The sequence below is a fragment of the Bombina bombina genome, chromosome 12 (genome assembly GCF_027579735.1).
Source record: "Bombina bombina isolate aBomBom1 chromosome 12, aBomBom1.pri, whole genome shotgun sequence".
In the NCBI taxonomy this organism is placed as follows: domain Eukaryota; kingdom Metazoa; phylum Chordata; class Amphibia; order Anura; family Bombinatoridae; genus Bombina; species Bombina bombina.
In genome coordinates, this window is record NC_069510.1 from 16,561,602 (window position 1) to 16,581,665 (window position 20,064).

At 40.5% G+C, this 20,064-nt stretch overlaps 1 protein-coding gene across 2 annotated transcripts in view; it reads left to right on the plus strand.

Moving 5' to 3' along the window:
• SURF4 (surfeit 4) overlaps nucleotides 1-12,602 on the plus strand; it is a 34,607-nt gene extending 22,005 nt beyond the window's left edge. For both annotated transcript variants that reach the window (XM_053695803.1, XM_053695802.1), the window contains 4 exons: nucleotides 452-528; nucleotides 2,258-2,301; nucleotides 9,352-9,538; nucleotides 10,266-12,602. In XM_053695803.1, coding sequence (XP_053551778.1) covers nucleotides 452-528; nucleotides 2,258-2,301; nucleotides 9,352-9,538; nucleotides 10,266-10,532 — 575 coding nt within the window. In that variant the 3' untranslated portion in view covers nucleotides 10,533-12,602. The remainder of the gene's footprint in view (nucleotides 1-451; nucleotides 529-2,257; nucleotides 2,302-9,351; nucleotides 9,539-10,265) is intronic.
• The last annotated feature ends 7,462 nt before the right edge of the window (nucleotides 12,603-20,064 follow it).

Below are 20,064 nucleotides of genomic sequence, written 5' to 3' on the forward strand. Positions count from 1 at the left end.
CCTTGTTAGTTATGCAAAACTGGGGAATGGGTAATTAGGGGATTAGTTGTAGTGCCCATATATAACAAGTGAGCATGCATTGCTTAATCAAAATATCCAATTAAAGCAACATCAATGTTCATGATTTTTAATTTGAAAGGGATATTTGAGTGAGCTCACATGAATGCTTATAACTGTAAATGATCATGTAGTTACTGAGATAGAAATACCAATCTGATTCTGTGTCAGGGAGGGGAAGCTGCCATGCCCACTGTATTTTATAGAAGAGGAATTCTGGCTTTCTGTAAAATAGTAACTGTTCCCTATTTGCTTGTAATGCCTCATTCAATCTGCCAATCTATGTTATGCTCCTTTCATTTAGACGCTTAACGTTGATTTAATGACTTTATATAGTCTTTGTTATGGTGCAAATTAATATGAAAGGCTCTCATTTTATGTGTTTGTTTTGCAGGTGGTTGTATATTGGTCCTTAGTAGAAACTTTGTACAGTATGCGTGTTTTGGGTTGTTTGGAATTATAGCAATGCAGGTAAGTACCACATTTTTTTTATATTTTGAGAGATATATAATGTGAAAAACAGTCTTTTCTCTTTGAGGTTGTTTCCAGTTTCTATCCTCTTAGGCTAGGACACTTTAATACTACTAACTTGTCCTATGAGTGTTCTATAACATCTGTGACACCATTATCTAGTAATTCTCTATTTCTTCTGTCTCTAGTATACTTAAGCCTCTCTTGGGGCGCTCCTTTATATTTAATAAATCCTATAGATGTTGTAAGTAGAAACGTTGGCACGTTGTATTTGCAGAATGTACATTCCTATTGCAGGACTGACAAACACACATTTTGGGCTATGGGCTAAAACTATTATCTAAAGAGAGATTCTATAGCCATGAAAGTCTAATGATATGTTTATAACTCTAAGGCTGTAGGGACCCCATTAGTGCTTAGACTGTTACTTCTGAGAGGGTAAACGGGGCAGAGAGAGAGATTGGAGAGGAAAAGTGAAAGTGGAGAAGAAGGTAAAGAAGAAGAGATATGAGAGAGTGTAAAGAGAAAATATGGCCTGAGAGAGAAGGGAGAGGGTAAAAAGAGAGATTGAAGAGGCAGTCATGAAAGATCGTTAAGTACGAGACGGGAGAGATGACTACTAAACAAATAAATAAAAATCAAATAATCTTCAGGTCTGCTATGACCTTCCATGACTATCAGCACAGTCAACAACTTCCTTTTTCTATCCAGCTGTTGTCTTCCCCAGAACCTCTAGTTGATGTTGCTAACTGCTATGAACTTATTTTTGTTAATGTATTACTGTATGTAGCATTATTTAATTTATTATGGTATAAAATAAAAACAATATTACAAAATGTTTCACAATGGCTAAACACATGCAAAGAGAGGGTGAAGTAGTGGGCGTGGAGTAGGTGCGATTTAGAAGTGGCGAGTAACATTTTGTCCTGGCTAGTAGCTTAGGACTTGAAATTTTGATATAGGTATAATTTAGTGTGTGTATAAATATATATGTATATATATATAATCTGCTATATGAAGAACATTGGAATGTGAAATATTCATATTTTCGTGTCAGGTTAGCGCTCATTATAACATGCAATTGGGTTTGCGCGAGAGTAGGGTTTGTGTTTTTTGTTTTCCCCCTCACACACTCGCTTTTTTTTTTTTCTTCTTCTTTCTCCATTGACTTCTATGGGTGAATATGTGAAAGCGCCCGCAATATTCTAAACTTGTAAGCAAAAACGCTTTACTTTCAACTTCTTATACTAGGGACAAGCATAAAAAGCTTACTTTTAGCACAGTTAATGTTTGAGTGGGAGTGTTAATTAGCGCTCCACTAGTAACCTGGCCCTATATGTCAAATGCCCTTTTTTCACTGTATTTATCCATTGCAAATGGGGTTGAGCAGCGTTTAAGTTGCACACTTGGGTACAGTGCGTTGCCTTTCCTGAGCAGAACAAAGCTGGTGAGCCAATCGAGAGTGCCATACATACATATCTACCAATCACTGCTAGTTTCCTGTTCAAGACTTGGGATGACTCCTGATGCACGATAATCTATTTTTGTTGGTTAAATGCGTAAAGATTAAAATGATTTAACTAACTAGAACTTTTCCCTACTTTTATAATTTGGTTTATAACTGCAAAGCTTACAGAAAAAATGCTCTTACATTTTTACAATTAACTTCTAGTTTGTTTATTTTTGTTTCCTGCAATATTAATGCTCATCTGCCCTTCTTTTGTCTCAGACTATCGCATACAGTATCCTGTGGGACCTGAAATTCCTGATGAGGTAGGTTTGTTTGCATTAGAAATGGCTAACGGTTTCATGAAATGACTAAGTGCTGAATATTATATGAGCAGTGCATGCAAGTGTAACATAGAAAGATACACGCGGCATTCCAATAAGAAACTGCTGTCTGACTGATGACCTGGCATCATCTTATTGGCTAGTGAAAGGGGGGATTGTATTGCCTTATTGGCTAGTGAAAGGGAGGATTGTATTGCCTTATTAGCTATTGAAAGGGGGGTTTGTAGCCTTATCTGCTAGTGAAAGGAAGGATTGTATTGCCTTATTGGCTAGTGAAAAGGGGGTTTGTAGCCTTATCTGCTAGTGAAAGGAAGGATTGTATTGCCTTATCGGCTAGTGACAGGGAGGATTGTATTGCCTTCATATCTGTGAATAAATTGCATATATAACTGGGCACAAGTTAATCCAGAATCTAACAAGTCGCCAGTAGTATGGTCCCTCCCCTCTCTCTAGACAGCAGATTTATCTACAGGAGGTCCCTTTGTGTTATAATGAAAGGTGCAACCGTCCGTGAGACCCAATAAAACTGCTGGTTGTGAGAATGTGTGCACCTCAGTTCAGCCTGTCCTCTGGTTCCTCTAAACTCCAGATGTAAAGGATTTCCTGCCTGAGCCGAAGCAAATTAATAACAAGGGAAAAGCCACTGGCCATGTGTTCTACGGGTTAGCAAGACCGGAAAATGTTCTGTCATGATTTGGATAAAACATACAATTGTAAAGAACTTTCCATTTTACTTCTATCAAATTACAGTCATTCTCCTTTGCTGAAGGACCAGCATTGCATTACTGGCAGCTAGCTGTACACATCTAATTAGCCAATCACAAGAGACAGGCACCAATCAGCAGCTAGCTGTACACATCTAATTAGCCAATTACAAGAGACAGGCACCAATCAGCAGCTAGCTGTACACATCTAATTAACCAATCACAAGAGACGGGCAGCTAGCTGTACACATCTAATTAGCCAATCACAAGAGACGGGCAGCTAGCTGTACACATCTAATTAGCCAATCACAAGAGACAGGCACCAATCAGCAGCTAGCAGTTTTCTTTCAGTGGTTATTGAATTGACTGACATTTTATATAGTGAATCTTAATGATTATATTTTGTAGGTTTGCGTCTATTCGGTGTGGTAAGCTACTAGCAAATGTAGTTCATTAAAGGGACAGTCTACTCCAGAATTTTTATTGGTTAAAAAAGATAGATAACCCCATTATTACCCATTCCCCAGTTCTGTAATAGAAATGCACCTTTTTTTTTTTACCTCTGTGATTACTTTGTATCTAAGCCTCTGCCGACTGCCCCCTTATCTCAGTTCTTTTGACAGACTTGCATTTTCCATGGGAGGGAGTCCAATGTTATCTATGACACACCTGAGCTAATGCTGTCTAGCTGTGAAAAACTGTCAAAATGCACTTCAAGGGCTTAGAAATTGGCATATGAGCCTACCTAGGTTTAGCTTTCAACAAAGAATATCAAGAGAACAAATCTAATTTGATGATAAACGTACATTGGAAAGTTGTTTAAAATGACATGCCCTATCTGAGTCATGAAAGTTTTTTTTTTTATTAGACTGTCCCTTTAAATTAAATGCATGTCCTTTATTTCCACGTTAAACGTCTAAATAAAAATAAGTTAGCTGCTATTTAACTGCTGCGCTGAAAGAACAAGCTTGTGGGGACGGAGAGAATAATAAAAAAAATATAGATTTAAAACAAAAGAAAAAAAACATTGTTGGGGACAAACTCCTGTGATCTGGTCTATAACATTACTTATCTCTATAACTAAACAGACCGACACTTGCATAACTCGCTAAAACATTTCCCTTTTCAAAGGTTTGAAGTTAACGTATCTGTAATGACTAATAACAAGATTATTAGTGTGTATTTGGTGTTTTTTATTTTAATGGCACTAATAAATCAGCTAATTAAATTATTTTATTTATTCATTCATTTACACATTGTGTAAATGTTTTTTTATTTCTATAATGAATGTACAAATCCAATGAATTATATTTATTATTCGTTTTCACGTCTAATGCTCAGATGTACAGAATAATAAAATAGTAATAAAAATGTAAGAGAATAGTATCAATAGAGTATATGGTCTCACTTCAAGACTATTTAAGTTTGATGTAGTGAGAGCCTTGGTATGTGGCCCTCTGGGGACCCAGAGTAGGTTATCTGCGCTCAGCACTGATCTAATACACTTTAGTACATGTCAGATTGAAGCCAGCAAGTGTTTAAAGAAATAGTTTGTAACTGATGCTGTTGCTAAACAGTCTGCTTGGTATTTGTCCTGAGTCGCCTGTTGCCTTTTTTAACATATTGTGAACTCTAACCCTGAGCCGGAGTACACACAGGGTCTCTGTCCAAGTCATGTGGGCTGTGCCAAGGAGGCCAATCAGCACACAGGGAGGGCAGCGTCCTGAAAAAGTGATGCAAGCGCTCTCTTCACTGTGTATAAAGGTGGCCTCTGCTTTAGTCTATCGGGGAGGACACAACCCAGGCTTTTTCTAAAGTAAAAAACATCAAATGTATGAAAACACCAGTGTGTTAGGTTTGTAGCACAATTTTACCACTGCCATTTTCTATAAAATCTTTTGCACTAGATGTAAAAACTGAGGAATAATTTTATTTCTTGAACAAAATAGATTTTGGGAATTTAGGGACCTCACTATGGTTAACAAACCGCACGTCTTGTGTATTGTACCAAGGTATTGTGTAGTGCAATACGAGGGGCAGGTGGACAAATAAAGCGGATTATGCGCTATTGGTGGTTTTCCCTGTCTGTATCCATTTATTTGATGAAGGTTTGGTCAGAGGTGTGAGGAGTCCTCTCTTTCCTCTAGCATCAGTGAAGAAACAACCCCCAGACATACTGCGGGGCTGGTGCTTGTGAAGCCCCGGTCTTTGTCTTCTGCTGCACATACAGGGTTATGAGATGGGGCTGGTGCTTGTGAAGCCCCGGTCTTTGTCTCCTGCTGCACATACAGGGGGTTATGAGATGGGGCTGGTGCTTGTGAAGCCCCGGTCTTTGTCTCCTGCTGCACATACAGGGGGTTATGAGATGGGGCTGGTGCTTGTGAAGCCCCGGTCTTTGTCTGCTGCTGCACATACAGGGGGTTATGAGATGGGGCTGGTGCTTGTGAAGCCCCGGTCTTTGTCTCCTGCTGCACATACAGGGTTATGAGATGGGGCTGGTGCTTGTGAAGCCCCGGTCTTTGTCTCCTGCTGTACATACAGGGGTTTATGAGATGGGGGTGGTGCTTGTGAAGCCCCCTGTCTTTGTCTCCTGCTGCACATACAGGGGGGTTATGAGATGGGGCTGGTGCTTGTGAAGCCCCGGTCTTTGTCTGCTGCTGCACATACAGGGGGTTATGAGATGGGGGCTGGTGCTTGTGAAGCCCCGGTCTTTGTCTCCTGCTGCACATACAGGGGGTTATGAGATGGTGCTGGTGCTTGTGAAGCCCCCGGTCTTTGTCTCCTGCTGCACATACAGGGGGTTATGAGATGGGGCTGGTGCTTGTGAAGCCCCCGGTCTTTGTCTCCTGCTGCACATACAGGGGGTTATGAGATGGGGCTGGTGCTTGTGAAGCCCCCGGTCTTTGTCTCCTGCTGCACATACAGGGGGTTATGAGATGGGGCTGGTGCTTGTGAAGCCCCCGGTCTTTGTCTCCTGCTGCACATACAGGGGGTTATGAGATGGGGCTGGTGCTTGTGAAGCCCTGGTCTTTGTCTTCTGCTGCACATACAGGGGGTTATGAGATGGGGCTGGTGCTTGTGAAGCCCTGGTCTTTGTCTTCTGCTGCACATACAGGGGGTTATGAGATGGGGGCTGGTGCTTGTGAAGCCCCCGGTCTTTGTCTCCTGCTGCACATACAGGGGGTTATGAGATGGGGCTGGTGCTTGTGAAGCCCCCGGTCTTTGTCTCCTGCTGCACATACAGGGGGTTATGAGATGGGGGCTGGTGCTTGTGAAGCCCCGGTCTTTGTCTCCTGCTGCACATACAGGGGGTTATGAGATGGGGCTGGTGCTTGTGAAGCCCCCGGTCTTTGTCTCCTGCTGCACATACAGGGGGTTATGAGATGGGGCTGGTGCTTGTGAAGCCCCGGTCTTTGTCTCCTGCTGCACATACAGGGGGTTATGAGATGGGGCTGGTGCTTGTGAAGCCCCCGGTCTTTGTCTCCTGCTGCACATACAGGGGGTTATGAGATGGGGCTGGTGCTTGTGAAGCCCCTGTCTTTGTCTCCTGCTGCACATACAGGGTTATGAGATGGGGCTGGTGCTTGTGAAGCCCCCGGTCTTTGTCTCCTGCTGCACATACAGGGGGTTATGAGATGGGGCTGGTGCTTGTGAAGCCCCGGTCTTTGTCTCCTGCTGCACATACAGGGGGTTATGAGATGGGGCTGGTGCTTGTGAAGCCCCGGTCTTTGTCTCCTGCTGCACATACAGGGGGTTATGAGATGGGGGCTGGTGCTTGTGAAGCCCCGGTCTTTGTCTCCTGCTGCACATACAGGGGGTTATGAGATGGGGCTGGTGCTTGTGAAGCCCCCGGTCTTTGTCTCCTGCTGCACATACAAGGGGGTTATGAGATGGGGCTGGTGCTTGTGAAGCCCCGGTCTTTGTCTCCTGCTGCACATACAGGGGGTTATTAGATGGGGCTGGTGCTTGTGAAGCCCCGGTCTTTGTCTCCTGCTGCACATACAAGGGGGTTATGAGATGGGGCTGGTGCTTGTGAAGCCCCGGTCTTTGTCTCCTGCTGCACATACAAGGGGGTTATGAGATGGGGCTGGTGCTTGTGAAGCCCCGGTCTTTGTCTCCTGCTGCACATACAGGGGGTTATGAGATGGGGCTGGTGCTTGTGAAGCCCCGGTCTTTGTCTCCTGCTGCACATATAGGGGGTTATGAGATGGGGCTGGTGCTTGTGAAGCCCCCGGTCTTTGTCTCCTGCTGCACATACAGGGGGTTATGAGATGGGGCTGGTGCTTGTGAAGCCCCGGTCTTTGTCTCCTGCTGCACATACAGGGGGTTATGAGATGGGGCTGGTGCTTGTGAAGCCCCCGGTCTTTGTCTCCTGCTGCACATACAGGGGGTTATGAGATGGGGCTGGTGCTTGTGAAGCCCCTGTCTTTGTCTCCTGCTGCACATACAGGGTTATGAGATGGGGCTGGTGCTTGTGAAGCCCCCGGTCTTTGTCTCCTGCTGCACATACAGGGGGTTATGAGATGGGGCTGGTGCTTGTGAAGCCCCGGTCTTTGTCTCCTGCTGCACATACAGGGGGTTATGAGATGGGGCTGGTGCTTGTGAAGCCCCGGTCTTTGTCTCCTGCTGCACATACAGGGGGTTATGAGATGGGGGCTGGTGCTTGTGAAGCCCCGGTCTTTGTCTCCTGCTGCACATACAGGGGGTTATGAGATGGGGCTGGTGCTTGTGAAGCCCCCGGTCTTTGTCTCCTGCTGCACATACAAGGGGGTTATGAGATGGGGCTGGTGCTTGTGAAGCCCCGGTCTTTGTCTCCTGCTGCACATACAGGGGGTTATTAGATGGGGCTGGTGCTTGTGAAGCCCCGGTCTTTGTCTCCTGCTGCACATACAAGGGGGTTATGAGATGGGGCTGGTGCTTGTGAAGCCCCGGTCTTTGTCTCCTGCTGCACATACAGGGGGTTATGAGATGGGGCTGGTGCTTGTGAAGCCCCGGTCTTTGTCTCCTGCTGCACATATAGGGGGTTATGAGATGGGGGCTGGTGCTTGTGAAGCCCTGGTCTTTGTCTCCTGCTGCACATACAGGGGGGTTATGAGATGGGATCTTGAGTAAAAAAGGCATTGGTTGTAAGCTCGGCCATTAAGTCGGATCACTTTACAGTGCACGTGTGTTTTATTGTACGTCGGATACACTTAGGGACATGCAACCATAATAAATGCCCCTTTTATAAAGCTATTACCATAAAATATAAATGTGCCAAATGCATTTACTGTATATCAAAGACCATGAAATCACTTGTGCAAATAACTTTTTAGGTAATAAGTAACTGCTATAGATCTGGTATTCTCTTGTCTGCTAACGTATTAATCGTTTTCTAATTAATAATAATCGTCTCTAAGAACCTAATCTCTCCCAATCTAAACACCAAAATAGGTCAAAGATCTCTTCCCTTTATAGTATTCACCCTTATTTCTAGCCCCGGTATTTAAAGGGACAGTACACTTAGGATTTGAATGTAACCTCTTTAGATATTTGCAATAAAACTTTGCAATATATTTCATTTCGTTTCCTTTTCATGTAATTTAGCTCTGAAAACTTTTCTTATTCCCAGAAGTGAAAAAGTACGCTTTTGCTTCATTCTCTTGCTATCTTTTATTGAAGCAGCAGCAATGCACTCCTGGTAATCAGCTGAACACATTTTTAGCCAATTAAAATGTGCATACATCTCTAGCCATCAATCAACAGCTGGCTCCTGAGCCTATCTAGATATGATTTTCAACAAAGGATATCAAGAGAATGATGTAAATTGGAAAGTTGTTTAAAATTGTATTCTCTGTCTGAATCATGAGAGATAAAAAATTTGGGTTTCATGTCCCTTTTTAATTCATTTTCAATTAAAGGGATATGAAACAAACATTTTCTTTTGGGATTCAGACAGAGAATACCATTTTCTTATTTTATCAAATTGACTTTGTTCCCGTGATATTCTTTGTTGAAGAGATAACGGGGTAGGTGTCTGAGCACTACATGACAGGAAATAGTGCTCTAGCAAATAGATACAATTTTTGAAAAAACGCTTCTATATAGTGGTGCTGAACTTGCGTCACTGCTTTTCCACAAAAGATACAAAGAGAACATAGAGAATGTTATAATAGAAGTACATTAGAAAGTTGTTTTATAATTATCCGCTGTATTTGAATCCTGAAATAAAATCTTTGGGTTCCCTTTTAAGTGAACAAATGTCAGTATTGTGAGTGTACGTTATCATATGACTCTCGCTTCTGTTGTGTCATATGGGTTAAATAACTTTATTTGTTTTGCTTCCCAGGAACCTGGCACTTGGGGGAGGTCTCTTGCTCCTTCTGGCGGAGTCTCGGTCAGAAGGTAAAAGTATGTTTGCTGGGGTCCCCACTATGGGCGAGAGCTCTCCGAAGCAGTACATGCAACTAGGGGGCCGCGTACTGCTCGTTCTCATGTTCATGACGTTGCTTCATTTCGACGCCAGCTTCTTCTCCGTAAGTCGTGTATCCGTTTATTATTAACCAAGCTTTACAGCATTAGCAATGAGTGCGCTGCCTTGTCATATTTAATCAATTGTGTACGGTAGCTTTTATTACAACAAAGGCATCTTGTGTTCCCTGCTACCAATGTCTTTAACATATAAATGGTTCTTAGTCATGTCATTTCTTTTTCTCTTATTTTTTTTATGGAAGTTTTTGCTATTCCACTTACTATAGTCAATGGGTGGATATTCCTCCTTTTTACTCCGCCTATGTGAGTACGTATAAGCTGCGTTCTCAAGTATTTGACGATTTTTAAAATGCTTTATGCCAACAGGTCTATGAAAGAGCATCCGTTAGACATGTTAACCTTTATCATAAAAATATATATATATCGATCGCAAAACTTAAATTCATATTTGTATGTAAAGGATACCGCAGTATGAATATACATTGTTTGATAGGACAGCTCCTACAGCTGGATTGGCTGAGGTGTATACGCCTCTAGTCTGAGCAAGAGATTTGTTTACTAAGCACAGCAGTATCTATAAAAAAAAAGTGATTTGTCTACTTTTAAATGGAACCAAAACCTCAATTGTTGATCAGTAATGCATGAGCTGTAAAGTGCCTGTGGAATTGCAGACAGCTAAACTTGTTGCCCATATAGGAACCTAGGCCTTGAGCAGCTTTTAGCTTTGCTGTACCAGCTCCTTCACTAAAGACCTTCTCTCGTATCTCACAGATTCTGCAGAACATTGTGGGCACGGCGCTGATTATCTTGGTTGCTATCGGCTTCAAGACCAAGCTAGCCGCTCTTACTCTGGTCGTGTGGCTATTTGCTATCAACGTCTACTTCAATGCCTTCTGGACCATCCCAGCATACAAGCCCATGCATGACTTCCTCAAGTATGATTTCTTCCAGACCATGTCTGTTATTGGGGGGCTGCTTCTAGTGGTGGCTCTGGGCCCAGGTGGAGTCTCTATGGACGAAAAGAAAAAGGAATGGTAACATCTCACCAGACCCAACACTGCTTGTAAATTGTACAATGTCTTGTATGAAAACAGAGTCCTGGTGAAACATCTGCCTGAAAGTTGTCCTCTAAACATCTTGTGCACCGCAGAGTTCTGCGGACTGTATGTGATTCTTCGTCATCGCTGAAAGTCCACCTGAGTGCGTTTGTCATTAATGCAGTATCCTGTAATCCTTTATAGAACTATTCATCTCCAATCTGCTTACCAGGCTTCCACCTGGTCAGCCATGTTTGTGGTAGCTCCATTTAAGGAGCTTAGTGGTACTGGGATAGTTAAGAGACTCTGTGGCAGTATACATTGCAGTATGTTTTTTGTCTGCAGCTTTTAGATATACCCTTTCAGTGCCTGATGATAATTTCTAACGGATATAATCCTCTGGCCTTGAAAGAGGAGACTGGAGGTTTAACAGCCTCATGAAGTGTGCTAATTCTATGCCTTGCAGTAGTGGGAACAATTACATAACTCTTATTCTTTACTGACAAAATGCAGCACTGGTATATGCGTGTTCTGAAATTATCCTCAGTTCTGTAAGGCAAAGTCCTGTGTTCCCTTGTTAAAGTATGGCAGTACAGTGCGTTAGAGTGCTTCGCTCGCTTTAGATTATCCCTTCCTAAGGGGGGGGGAAACATGCTGTGAAACGCTCCTGGAATTATTGTCTGTTGTCTTTAAATTGCGTAGAAGACCCATTTTACTACAGATTTAGGTCACATACATTTATTTGCAATATTCTGCACAAACTGAAAATTTCTTAAAATGTACAGAGGTATCCGCCCCCTAGGAACTTTATAAAGAAGATTTTAATACATCATAAAGGTTGTAACTCTCTCAAACTTCACCCCATGTCCTATTATAGTGCTAGGTCTTAAGTGTACATCCAGCAGATCTGAAAAGCAAGGGGGGGTGTTTTTTTGTTTAGTTTTTTTGAGGGAAGTATTGATTGTCTACTGTGCACATTTTACAATTCTCTTTTTAAAGTCTGTTAGTTTGTGCTGTGTTTACAGTCGTCACTGTGAGCTATTAAAACAGAAGGAAACATATTTTTTTTTTGTATTCACTACACAATTAATGTTACACACATAGAAGTGAGACACAGAGCAAGACATTTCCCCATTTTTTTCTAAACATTTAATTACGGGTTTAAGCTACAGATATCCAAATTTGATGCTATTATTTAACAAATAGGCAGCGTTTTTATGATTATATGAAACCAGTTAATTTACATGTGCTCAAGTTAACCCACATGCAGAGGGCCTGTGAAATCCTGCCCTGTTTACTGCCCATCAAAAGGTTCGGAATTCACTGGTTTTTAACAAACATTGAGAATCTTGTTACTTGTGTACCCATCAATGTGCTGCTAGTCATGACTTATTACAATGGAAACCCCTCATACAACAGTTCTGGTTGCTGTTCATATACCACTCAGTGCTGAATTATTCTTTTTTTTTGTGCTGTAAGAGATTAACCCATAAGCGGTACTCCATGTATACAATCCGTATGATTTAATAGTACCCTTCTTGATATGTGCTTATAAGTTACCTTCAGTGTGTAACAAATACAAAGTGGTTGTTCACTCACTAGAGAAGTGTTGTTGGAAGCACTGACATCAGCCTTAGATAATCACTTAGGCAGTTCATTTCAAATGCAAAGTGGTCCATCAAGGAAAAGGTGTGTGATTTTGTTTTTTGCATCTTCATACAATGTCAATCTGTACATCAGCGCTTGTTTGATTGCCAAAACCAATTTTATACAGGTGGATAAGGAAATGACTTTTGAAAGCGCTATTGTGTTTTGTTTTTTTTAAATATTATTTATCCTTTATCTGTGCTGGTTTTCTATGTCACACTGTCCTGCAATGTGCTGCACGTCTAAAATAAAGATGGTTTATACAAAATGATCTCCCTGTACTGCAAACTAGGTCTGGACTTGTATGCGTTTTGTACTTCCGCAGGCTGCTTTTTATTCCACACTGCAAGATCTTCACAACTGTTCTGTATTTGTTGACTAACCCTGAAAAAATATATATAAAAGTTTTTATCATTCTATAAAACAGATCTCTCGCTATTTTCTGTTATTTATGAAGCATATTAAAGAGACATTAAAGACAGATTTCTTATATCTGCACTGAATTGGAAAAGATGGACAAACGGTTTAATATTTTACATTAATTGTTTTGTTGCAGTATTTTGTAGTCCAGAGACACACTCTTTGAGTTATCTGTCTGGTTTGTTGTAGCCAATAAGGAACAGATATAAATAAGGTTTGTGGTCTGGATCCTGTGGGCAGTGGATTCACAAATTTCAGAGTAAATTGCTGAAAAATCAGGCAAATTAAAGTGTGTGTTTTTTTTTTTTTTTTTAAATGTATGCATAATATAAATTCAGTTGGCCCTTAAAGGGTGTGGATTAGCTGCTTAGTGGGGTCAGCGCTCAGAAATGGACACATTTTGGAGATATTGCATAGGTGGTTGCTGCAGGATGAGGAGAGTGATTGAATGTTGAGTATGAATGACAGATTGGAGTCAAGTGTAATAGAGGCAGTGGACTTGGGGTGATAGTGGTGCCGCCAACAGTGATGAAGGAACTCTGTCTTGGACATGTTAATCTTTAGGTGGTGAGAGGCCACCCAGTAAGAAATGCAAGATAAGCAGTCACTGACTTGAGAATGGACAGAGGTCTAGAGAGCAGGGGTGGAAAGGTAGTTCCTGAGTATCATCAGCATAGAGGTGATAGTTGAAGCCATAGCTGGTAAGTTTACCCAGTGAAGAAGTATTAATAGAGTAGAGGACACAGGTAATGAGGAGTCGCCGCTGCTAGCAAATGAGACAGAAAAGGATCTGTTCAAGAGACAAAAAAATGAGAGAGAGAGATACCATATAAAGAAGGGCTCATGTTATTAATACAAAAAGCCAAAGAGTGACCCAGGCTGCACAAAAAAAAAGTTTATTAAATGTTTAAAACAGCGGAAGACGAGTGCAGTGAAGAGATCCACAAGAGATAACTTGTGTATACTGTGAAATAAGGCAGGGTAAACCATAATCAAATCTATCAACATAAACCGGTAAAACATCAAATACCAGAACTAGATATAGAATTGCCTAGGTGTACTCCTCTAAGAAAAAGCTGAAAAAGGCAACACAAAGTCTCTGTAAAAGAGAGGGTACTTGGTGCTTCTGCACGCCCTTCTGATAATGCTTTCCAGAGATCCACAAAGCAAAAGAAAGTTCTTGCGGATGTTTGAGCTCCAAGTGCAGATGCACGCTCAAACTAAAGAGCCGAGGTAAGATGAAACCTGACAGTCCCGCACTAGTAAACCCAGAAAAGATTTGCTTACGGATCCAAAGAATTGCTGTTCAACGTAAAGACAGACCACCCCGCTATAGAACCCTTAATACTTGTAACTGCCAAACGTCAACTGGTGATCTGGACTGTGCTTAGTAGTGCTGACCACGAAAATTAAGATCCCAATCACAAAAGAGAAGGTTACTTAAACCCACAGCGCTGAAAAAACAGCTTAAAATAGAAAAATATTAAAATTGGATTGCTAAATAGAGTTTGTGTAAATATGCATCAATTGTGAAACATAATAGTGACTCAGCAATGTATAATGAGTGATACAATGGCCCAAACAAATGCTAGATATGGTAAAAAAAACTATATTTATTATTTAATTAGACAATCTAGCTAAAAAAACATACAAAATAATGAATAAGTAAAACGTATCCGCATATAATACGTTGATCAGGCGTACTAAATGCAGTATGTGCAGCATCCAAAAATGATCTAATAATAATCACTACAGTAACATTCACATATAAATGCAGGTTAAAAAAGGAAGGTCCGGTAATAGTCACTGGAAATCCAGAACACGGCAAGTTACCCTTGAACTCATGAAGTGCTGAAATGAGAATGATCCCAGATCACAAAAGCAGAAAAAGAACCACATATAAGGTGTGTACTCTTACTTACACCGGAATGGTTCTCTGGTGCTGAAGATATTTCGCTTTTCTTTCGGCAACACAATTACGCTGAGTCCCTCTGTAAGCAATGGTTGTACCGGAATGTGTCTCTTCTTTTAGAACGAAACCGGATTATAGCTCTAGGGATCCAACAAACAACGGAAGCCGATAGGGATCACGTAGAAAACAGCTGGTGGGCAGAGCAACGCTTTTCAGCCCGTGCAGGGCCTTTGTCAAGCTCCAGAAGAATTGTAAAACTATTAAAACAATTTGCTACAATATGCATATTGTAGCAAATTGTTTTAATTGTTTTACGATGTTATGGTTTTAATATCTTTAAGTATTGTGGTGTTTTCACATGTGTAAAACGCCCCCACTGCAGGAACCTATGAGATTGAGTGATCTGTTTTAAAAGTCCTGTCTTTCATGTGGCTTATCAAATTTAAAAATTCACCAGCAACTCCATTTAAGGAGGCTAAAGATTATATCACATATCTCTGGATAAAATTTTCACCCGACTCAAAGAGATGGTACAGTTTAAATTTTGTACCAGCTATTTTTTAATTTTGGAAGACTTAGAGAGGTGGAGGAAATTGCCCCTATCATTATCAGGCTGAATTCATTTAATCAAAATGGTTTCCTTGCCAAAATTCATCTATATATTCCAGGCTATACCATTACTATTATTGAGGAAAGATCGAGTGCTAATTAATAAACTAATAACACAATTTATTTGGGGAAATAAAAAGCCAAGGATAGCGCTAAAGCGGATGTTCGCAAGGAAGGAGGCCGTAGGTATGGCTGTACCAGACTTTGAACTATATAACATAGCAGCTAACCTAAAATTTGTTTGGGACTGGTTTTCTGATAGGGGTAATTTCTCCTTTCTTAGAATAGAAGGATCCCTAACAGCCCCTTATGCTCTTAAAGCTCTGACACACATGCCCTCGAAATTAATCCCCAAAGAAATAAAAGGTCTTTTAATTATAGATCAACAAATACGGGCGTGGCGTAAATTTTGTCTTAGAATAGGGATTAGCTATAGAGGGTCATCCTTTTTAACGATCAGAGGTAACCCTGAATTTGAGGAGGGATATGACTCTGCTAGGTTTAACTCATGGTCAGATTTGGGGATAAATTACATCTCACAGCTTTTTAAAAGAGAAGATATCTCTATTAAAACTTTTGATGACTGTAAAATAGAGTTTAATATGCCAAACCATCTCTTTTTCTCCTATATTCAACTGTGACATTATGCTGAACAGTGTAAGAAAATGAAGTCAATAGAGTGGGGATAATGATATACTCAGACAGATAATTAGCCTATTTCAGGCAGGGAAATTCTCTATCTCATGCTCATACCAAGCTTTATTAACGGCCCAAGAACAAAGTAACTTGAGGTACCTTGAACTAAAATGGAATCAATTTTGTAGAAACCAAGTTGAATTAGATTTAATGAAGAATTCAGGGACCAGGGTGGCAATAGCGATGAGAGGAGAATACTTTAGGGAACAACAGGTGAAGATCCTTTTTCAATGTTATTATACACCTGGTTGGCACGCCCGCTGGGATAAACTGAGTAGGAAAATAGTATGTAATAAATGTAAATATTATGCAGCGGACATGATCCATCTTTTTTGGTCATGCCCAGTAATACAAAGATTTTGGGGGAAAATCTCATTTTGGGCCACTAAAATTTTGGAGCAATATTTCCATGTAGATAAATACACAGTATTCTTTTTGCTGACCCAGGAGGAAGCAGGTCCAAATGATCTATTAATAAACACTGCAGTTCTGATTGGCAGGAAACTTATTCTAAAACATTGGCAGTCCAGTAAAGAACCTAAATTCTCTGAATTTAAAAATGGGATAGTATACCAAATGTTCTTAGAACAAGCTTTAGTACAGGTACAGAGAGATAATAGCATTAAGTGTTTTGTTAATAAGTGGGGGACACTCATTAAGACATTAGAACAGGAGACCCAGAAACTGGTCCTTCAACCTTTCAAGAACTCCCTCTTTATATTAGAAGCTAACCTAAGAGGAGAGTGGCAATTCACCCGAGAGGATATATCAGTTGAGAGTAGGGGGGATTCTTTTTTTTTTTTTGGTTGGTTTGTTTGTTTTATACATCCGGTTGTACTATTTTACAGGATTAGGTGTGATTTGTTTTTGTCTTGTGTTTTATATATAGAGAAAAATGCCAATACAGAACTTATAATATTTAAAGGGGAAAAGTTGACCACCTCTTTTTCTATTTTTGAATTTGGTTATCAGACTTGGCAGAATGTGACATAAGTTTGCATCAATGTTGAATTTAATTTGTATGGTACACAGTTTTTTTGTGTCATGCATGGTACCTCTATATTGTTCCCCTTTTGTTTTTTGTAAAACCAGACTGTTATATCCTGTTATAGTCCTGTCTTTTTTACTATCTGGAGCTTGACAAAGGCCCTGCACGGGCTGAAACGCGTTGCTCCGCCCACCAGCTGTTTTCTAAGTGATCCCTATCGGCTTCTGTTGTTTGTTGGATCCCTAGAGCTATAATCCGGTTTTGTTCTAAAAGAAGAGACACATTCCGGTACAACCATTGCTTACAGAGGGACTCGGCGTAATTGTGTTGCCGAAAGAAAAGCGAAATATCTTCAGCACCAGAGAACCATTCCGGTGTAAGTAAGAGTACACACCTTATATGGGGTTCTTTTTCTGCTTTTGTGATCTGGGATCATTCTTATTTCAGCACTTCGTGACTTCAAGGGTAACTTGCCGTGTTCTGGATTTCCAGTGACTATTACCGGACCTTCCTTTTTAACCTGCATTTATATGGAAATGTTATTGTAGTGATTATTATTAGATCATTTTTGGATGCTGCACATACTGCATTTAGTACGCCTGATTACGCCTGATCAACATATTATATGCGGATACGTTTTACTTATTCATTATTTTGTATGTTTTTTTAGCTAGATTGTCTAATTAAATAATAAATATAGTTTTTTTTTTACCATATCTAGCATTTGTTTGGGCCATTGTATCACTCATTATACATTGCTGAGTCACTATTATTTTTCACAATTGATGCATATTTACACAAACTCTATTTAGCAATCCAATTTTAATATTTTACTATTTTAAGCTGTTTTTTCAGCGCTGTGGGTTTAAGTATCCTTCTCTTTTGTGATTGGGATCTTAATTTTCGTTGTTAGACTTTTTTGAATCTCCTTTTCCCACTTGCTTAATAGTATTTAATAGTATTTGTTTCATCAGCGCAGAGTTACATAACTTTAGTAGTGCTGACCGCACTATGCTGATAGGTCCCAAAGATAGCAGCACTTGCATACAATGAAATCATGCCCGGACGCATGTTGCGAGTCACTTTTGCATGTGCACTGCTATTCATTGAAGGAGATTGTTCCAGATTGGGGGGTGAATAATAAGCAAATTTCTAAGTGAAATACTGAGAACAAAGCAAATAACAGTGCTGGAAGTAATTGAGAAAAAAAATGTGTACTGATATTCTTTGCATTGCTGCAATTCTTTTTCTTTTAAGTTTCATTTTAAAACTGACCTTTCACTTGGTCCTGCCAAATAAACGTGTATTTAGTCTTACTGGACAATTTTACTTCTGTATTCTGACAAACGAACACAAGGTGGCAGCACATGACAAATGACAGTAATATTTTTTGAACAGTGCCTTACTGCCCTCTCTGACAGCTAAAATGTTATCGTTTAGAATTCTCTGACAAAACCCTCAGGTTGTGCTGGTCTTGCAATAACATCAGTTCAGTGAGAAGTCTGACAAATAGATGGGCGTGGGTGAGAGGGAAGATGAGACCTAATTATAGAGGATTAAAGAAAGGGAACGGAAGAATCCGCTGTGTTCTTTATAGCAAACAAATAGAAACGGAACAATCTGAACTAAAGCAAATTGTTTTCATGCAGTCTGCTGTATACATGCACATGTAACGCAGCAGTTATAGTCTTAAAGGGGCAGGAAAGTCAAATTCATGTTACCGGATTTAGATGTCATTTTAAACAACTTTTAAGTTCACTTCTATTTTCAAATTTTCTTTGTTCTCTTGATATCCTTTGTTTTAGAGTAAACTTAAAAAGAGTTGCAAGCAATAATGCATTACTGGGAGCTAGCTGATCACATCTGGTGATGACCAGAGTCCTATATGTGCAGCCACCAATCAGAAGCAAGCTCCCAGTAGTGCATTGCTGCTCCTGAGCCTTTCTAGGTATGCTTTTCAACAAATGGTACTAAGAGAACTTTTTTTTATTATTATTAAAACTTTACAGTCCCTACAATCTCTGCATACTCTTTATTTTCGGCAAATCACAAGGCCCAGCAATATCTCCCCTTGCTATCTTCACTGACTCCCATCTGTCCATACAACATAAATATTCATATTTCTACAGGTTTAGGCGACTGAGATACTTTAAGAGTTGTCACCTGTCCGGGTTTGAAGCTGAGTCAGGTGATGGGTTTGGTGGAAAACAGCCACAGCCAAAAAAGGTGACATTGTGCAATTGCAACATACTGCACGACTACAGTTATTTCCTTTTTATTGGAAGAGTCCATGAAACATTATCGTACGGGAATTACTCGGCCTGGCCACCAGGAGGAGACAAAGACACCCCAAACACCACTATAAATATCCCTCCCACTTCCCTACCTACACCCCAGTAGTCCTTTGCCTCATATCATGGAGGTTGGCAGAGAGAGGTGCTCTGTTAAGAAGAATGAAGTTAACCATGGATTGGGTTGTTTATAGAGATTTACATGATTATATTATCCCCAGCTTTAGAGTATTTGGGTTACATAGCACTCAGTGACGCTGGGTCCCATGCCTCTTACAGTCTAACCAAATCCCCTGTATAACGCGGTGCGTTTCACACTAAATTACAGACTTATGAGTAAGTTCTCCCCTCTTTCATGGCAACTTGTCTAATAAGGAAGTGGTATCAAGTCTCTTCACTGCATATCAATAGTGCTATGTGTACACTTTGGCCCTTGTGTCAGACACTACTGACGGATTTCAGCTCTGCTCCACTATAGGGCTGAGAGGGGTGCGCTTTACTCGCACTGAGATTCAGAATTGTGACAAGCATTTCGTCCTATTGGAACGTTAATTGCACCGGACGTTGTTACCGGCCCTCTGGATTACACTTGAGACCTGCAGGCGGGCAGTCTTACGTGTTTCAGCTTGGAATAAGCCTTACTCATAGACTATATTGCCTATAGTATTCTCCTTATTTAAATGTTGTATCTCATTGGCTCCTGGAGTCACTCCCTAGACCAATCCGGATACTCAATGCCAACACAGGTGTTGATTAATGCCATAAGATAAATATCTTAATACTAGAATGTGAACATGTAAATAAATCTTACAGGTGCCATTTCAGAATATGCTTTGTGTCTACTTATTCCAAGTACGTGCATAATTCTCTTTACTATTTATAAAACACTAGGCAATAAGCCTGCTCAGACGGCAGTCTATGTTTAACAAATACAAACCCCCAAGCTAAAGTTTACAAAAAATAAAGAAAG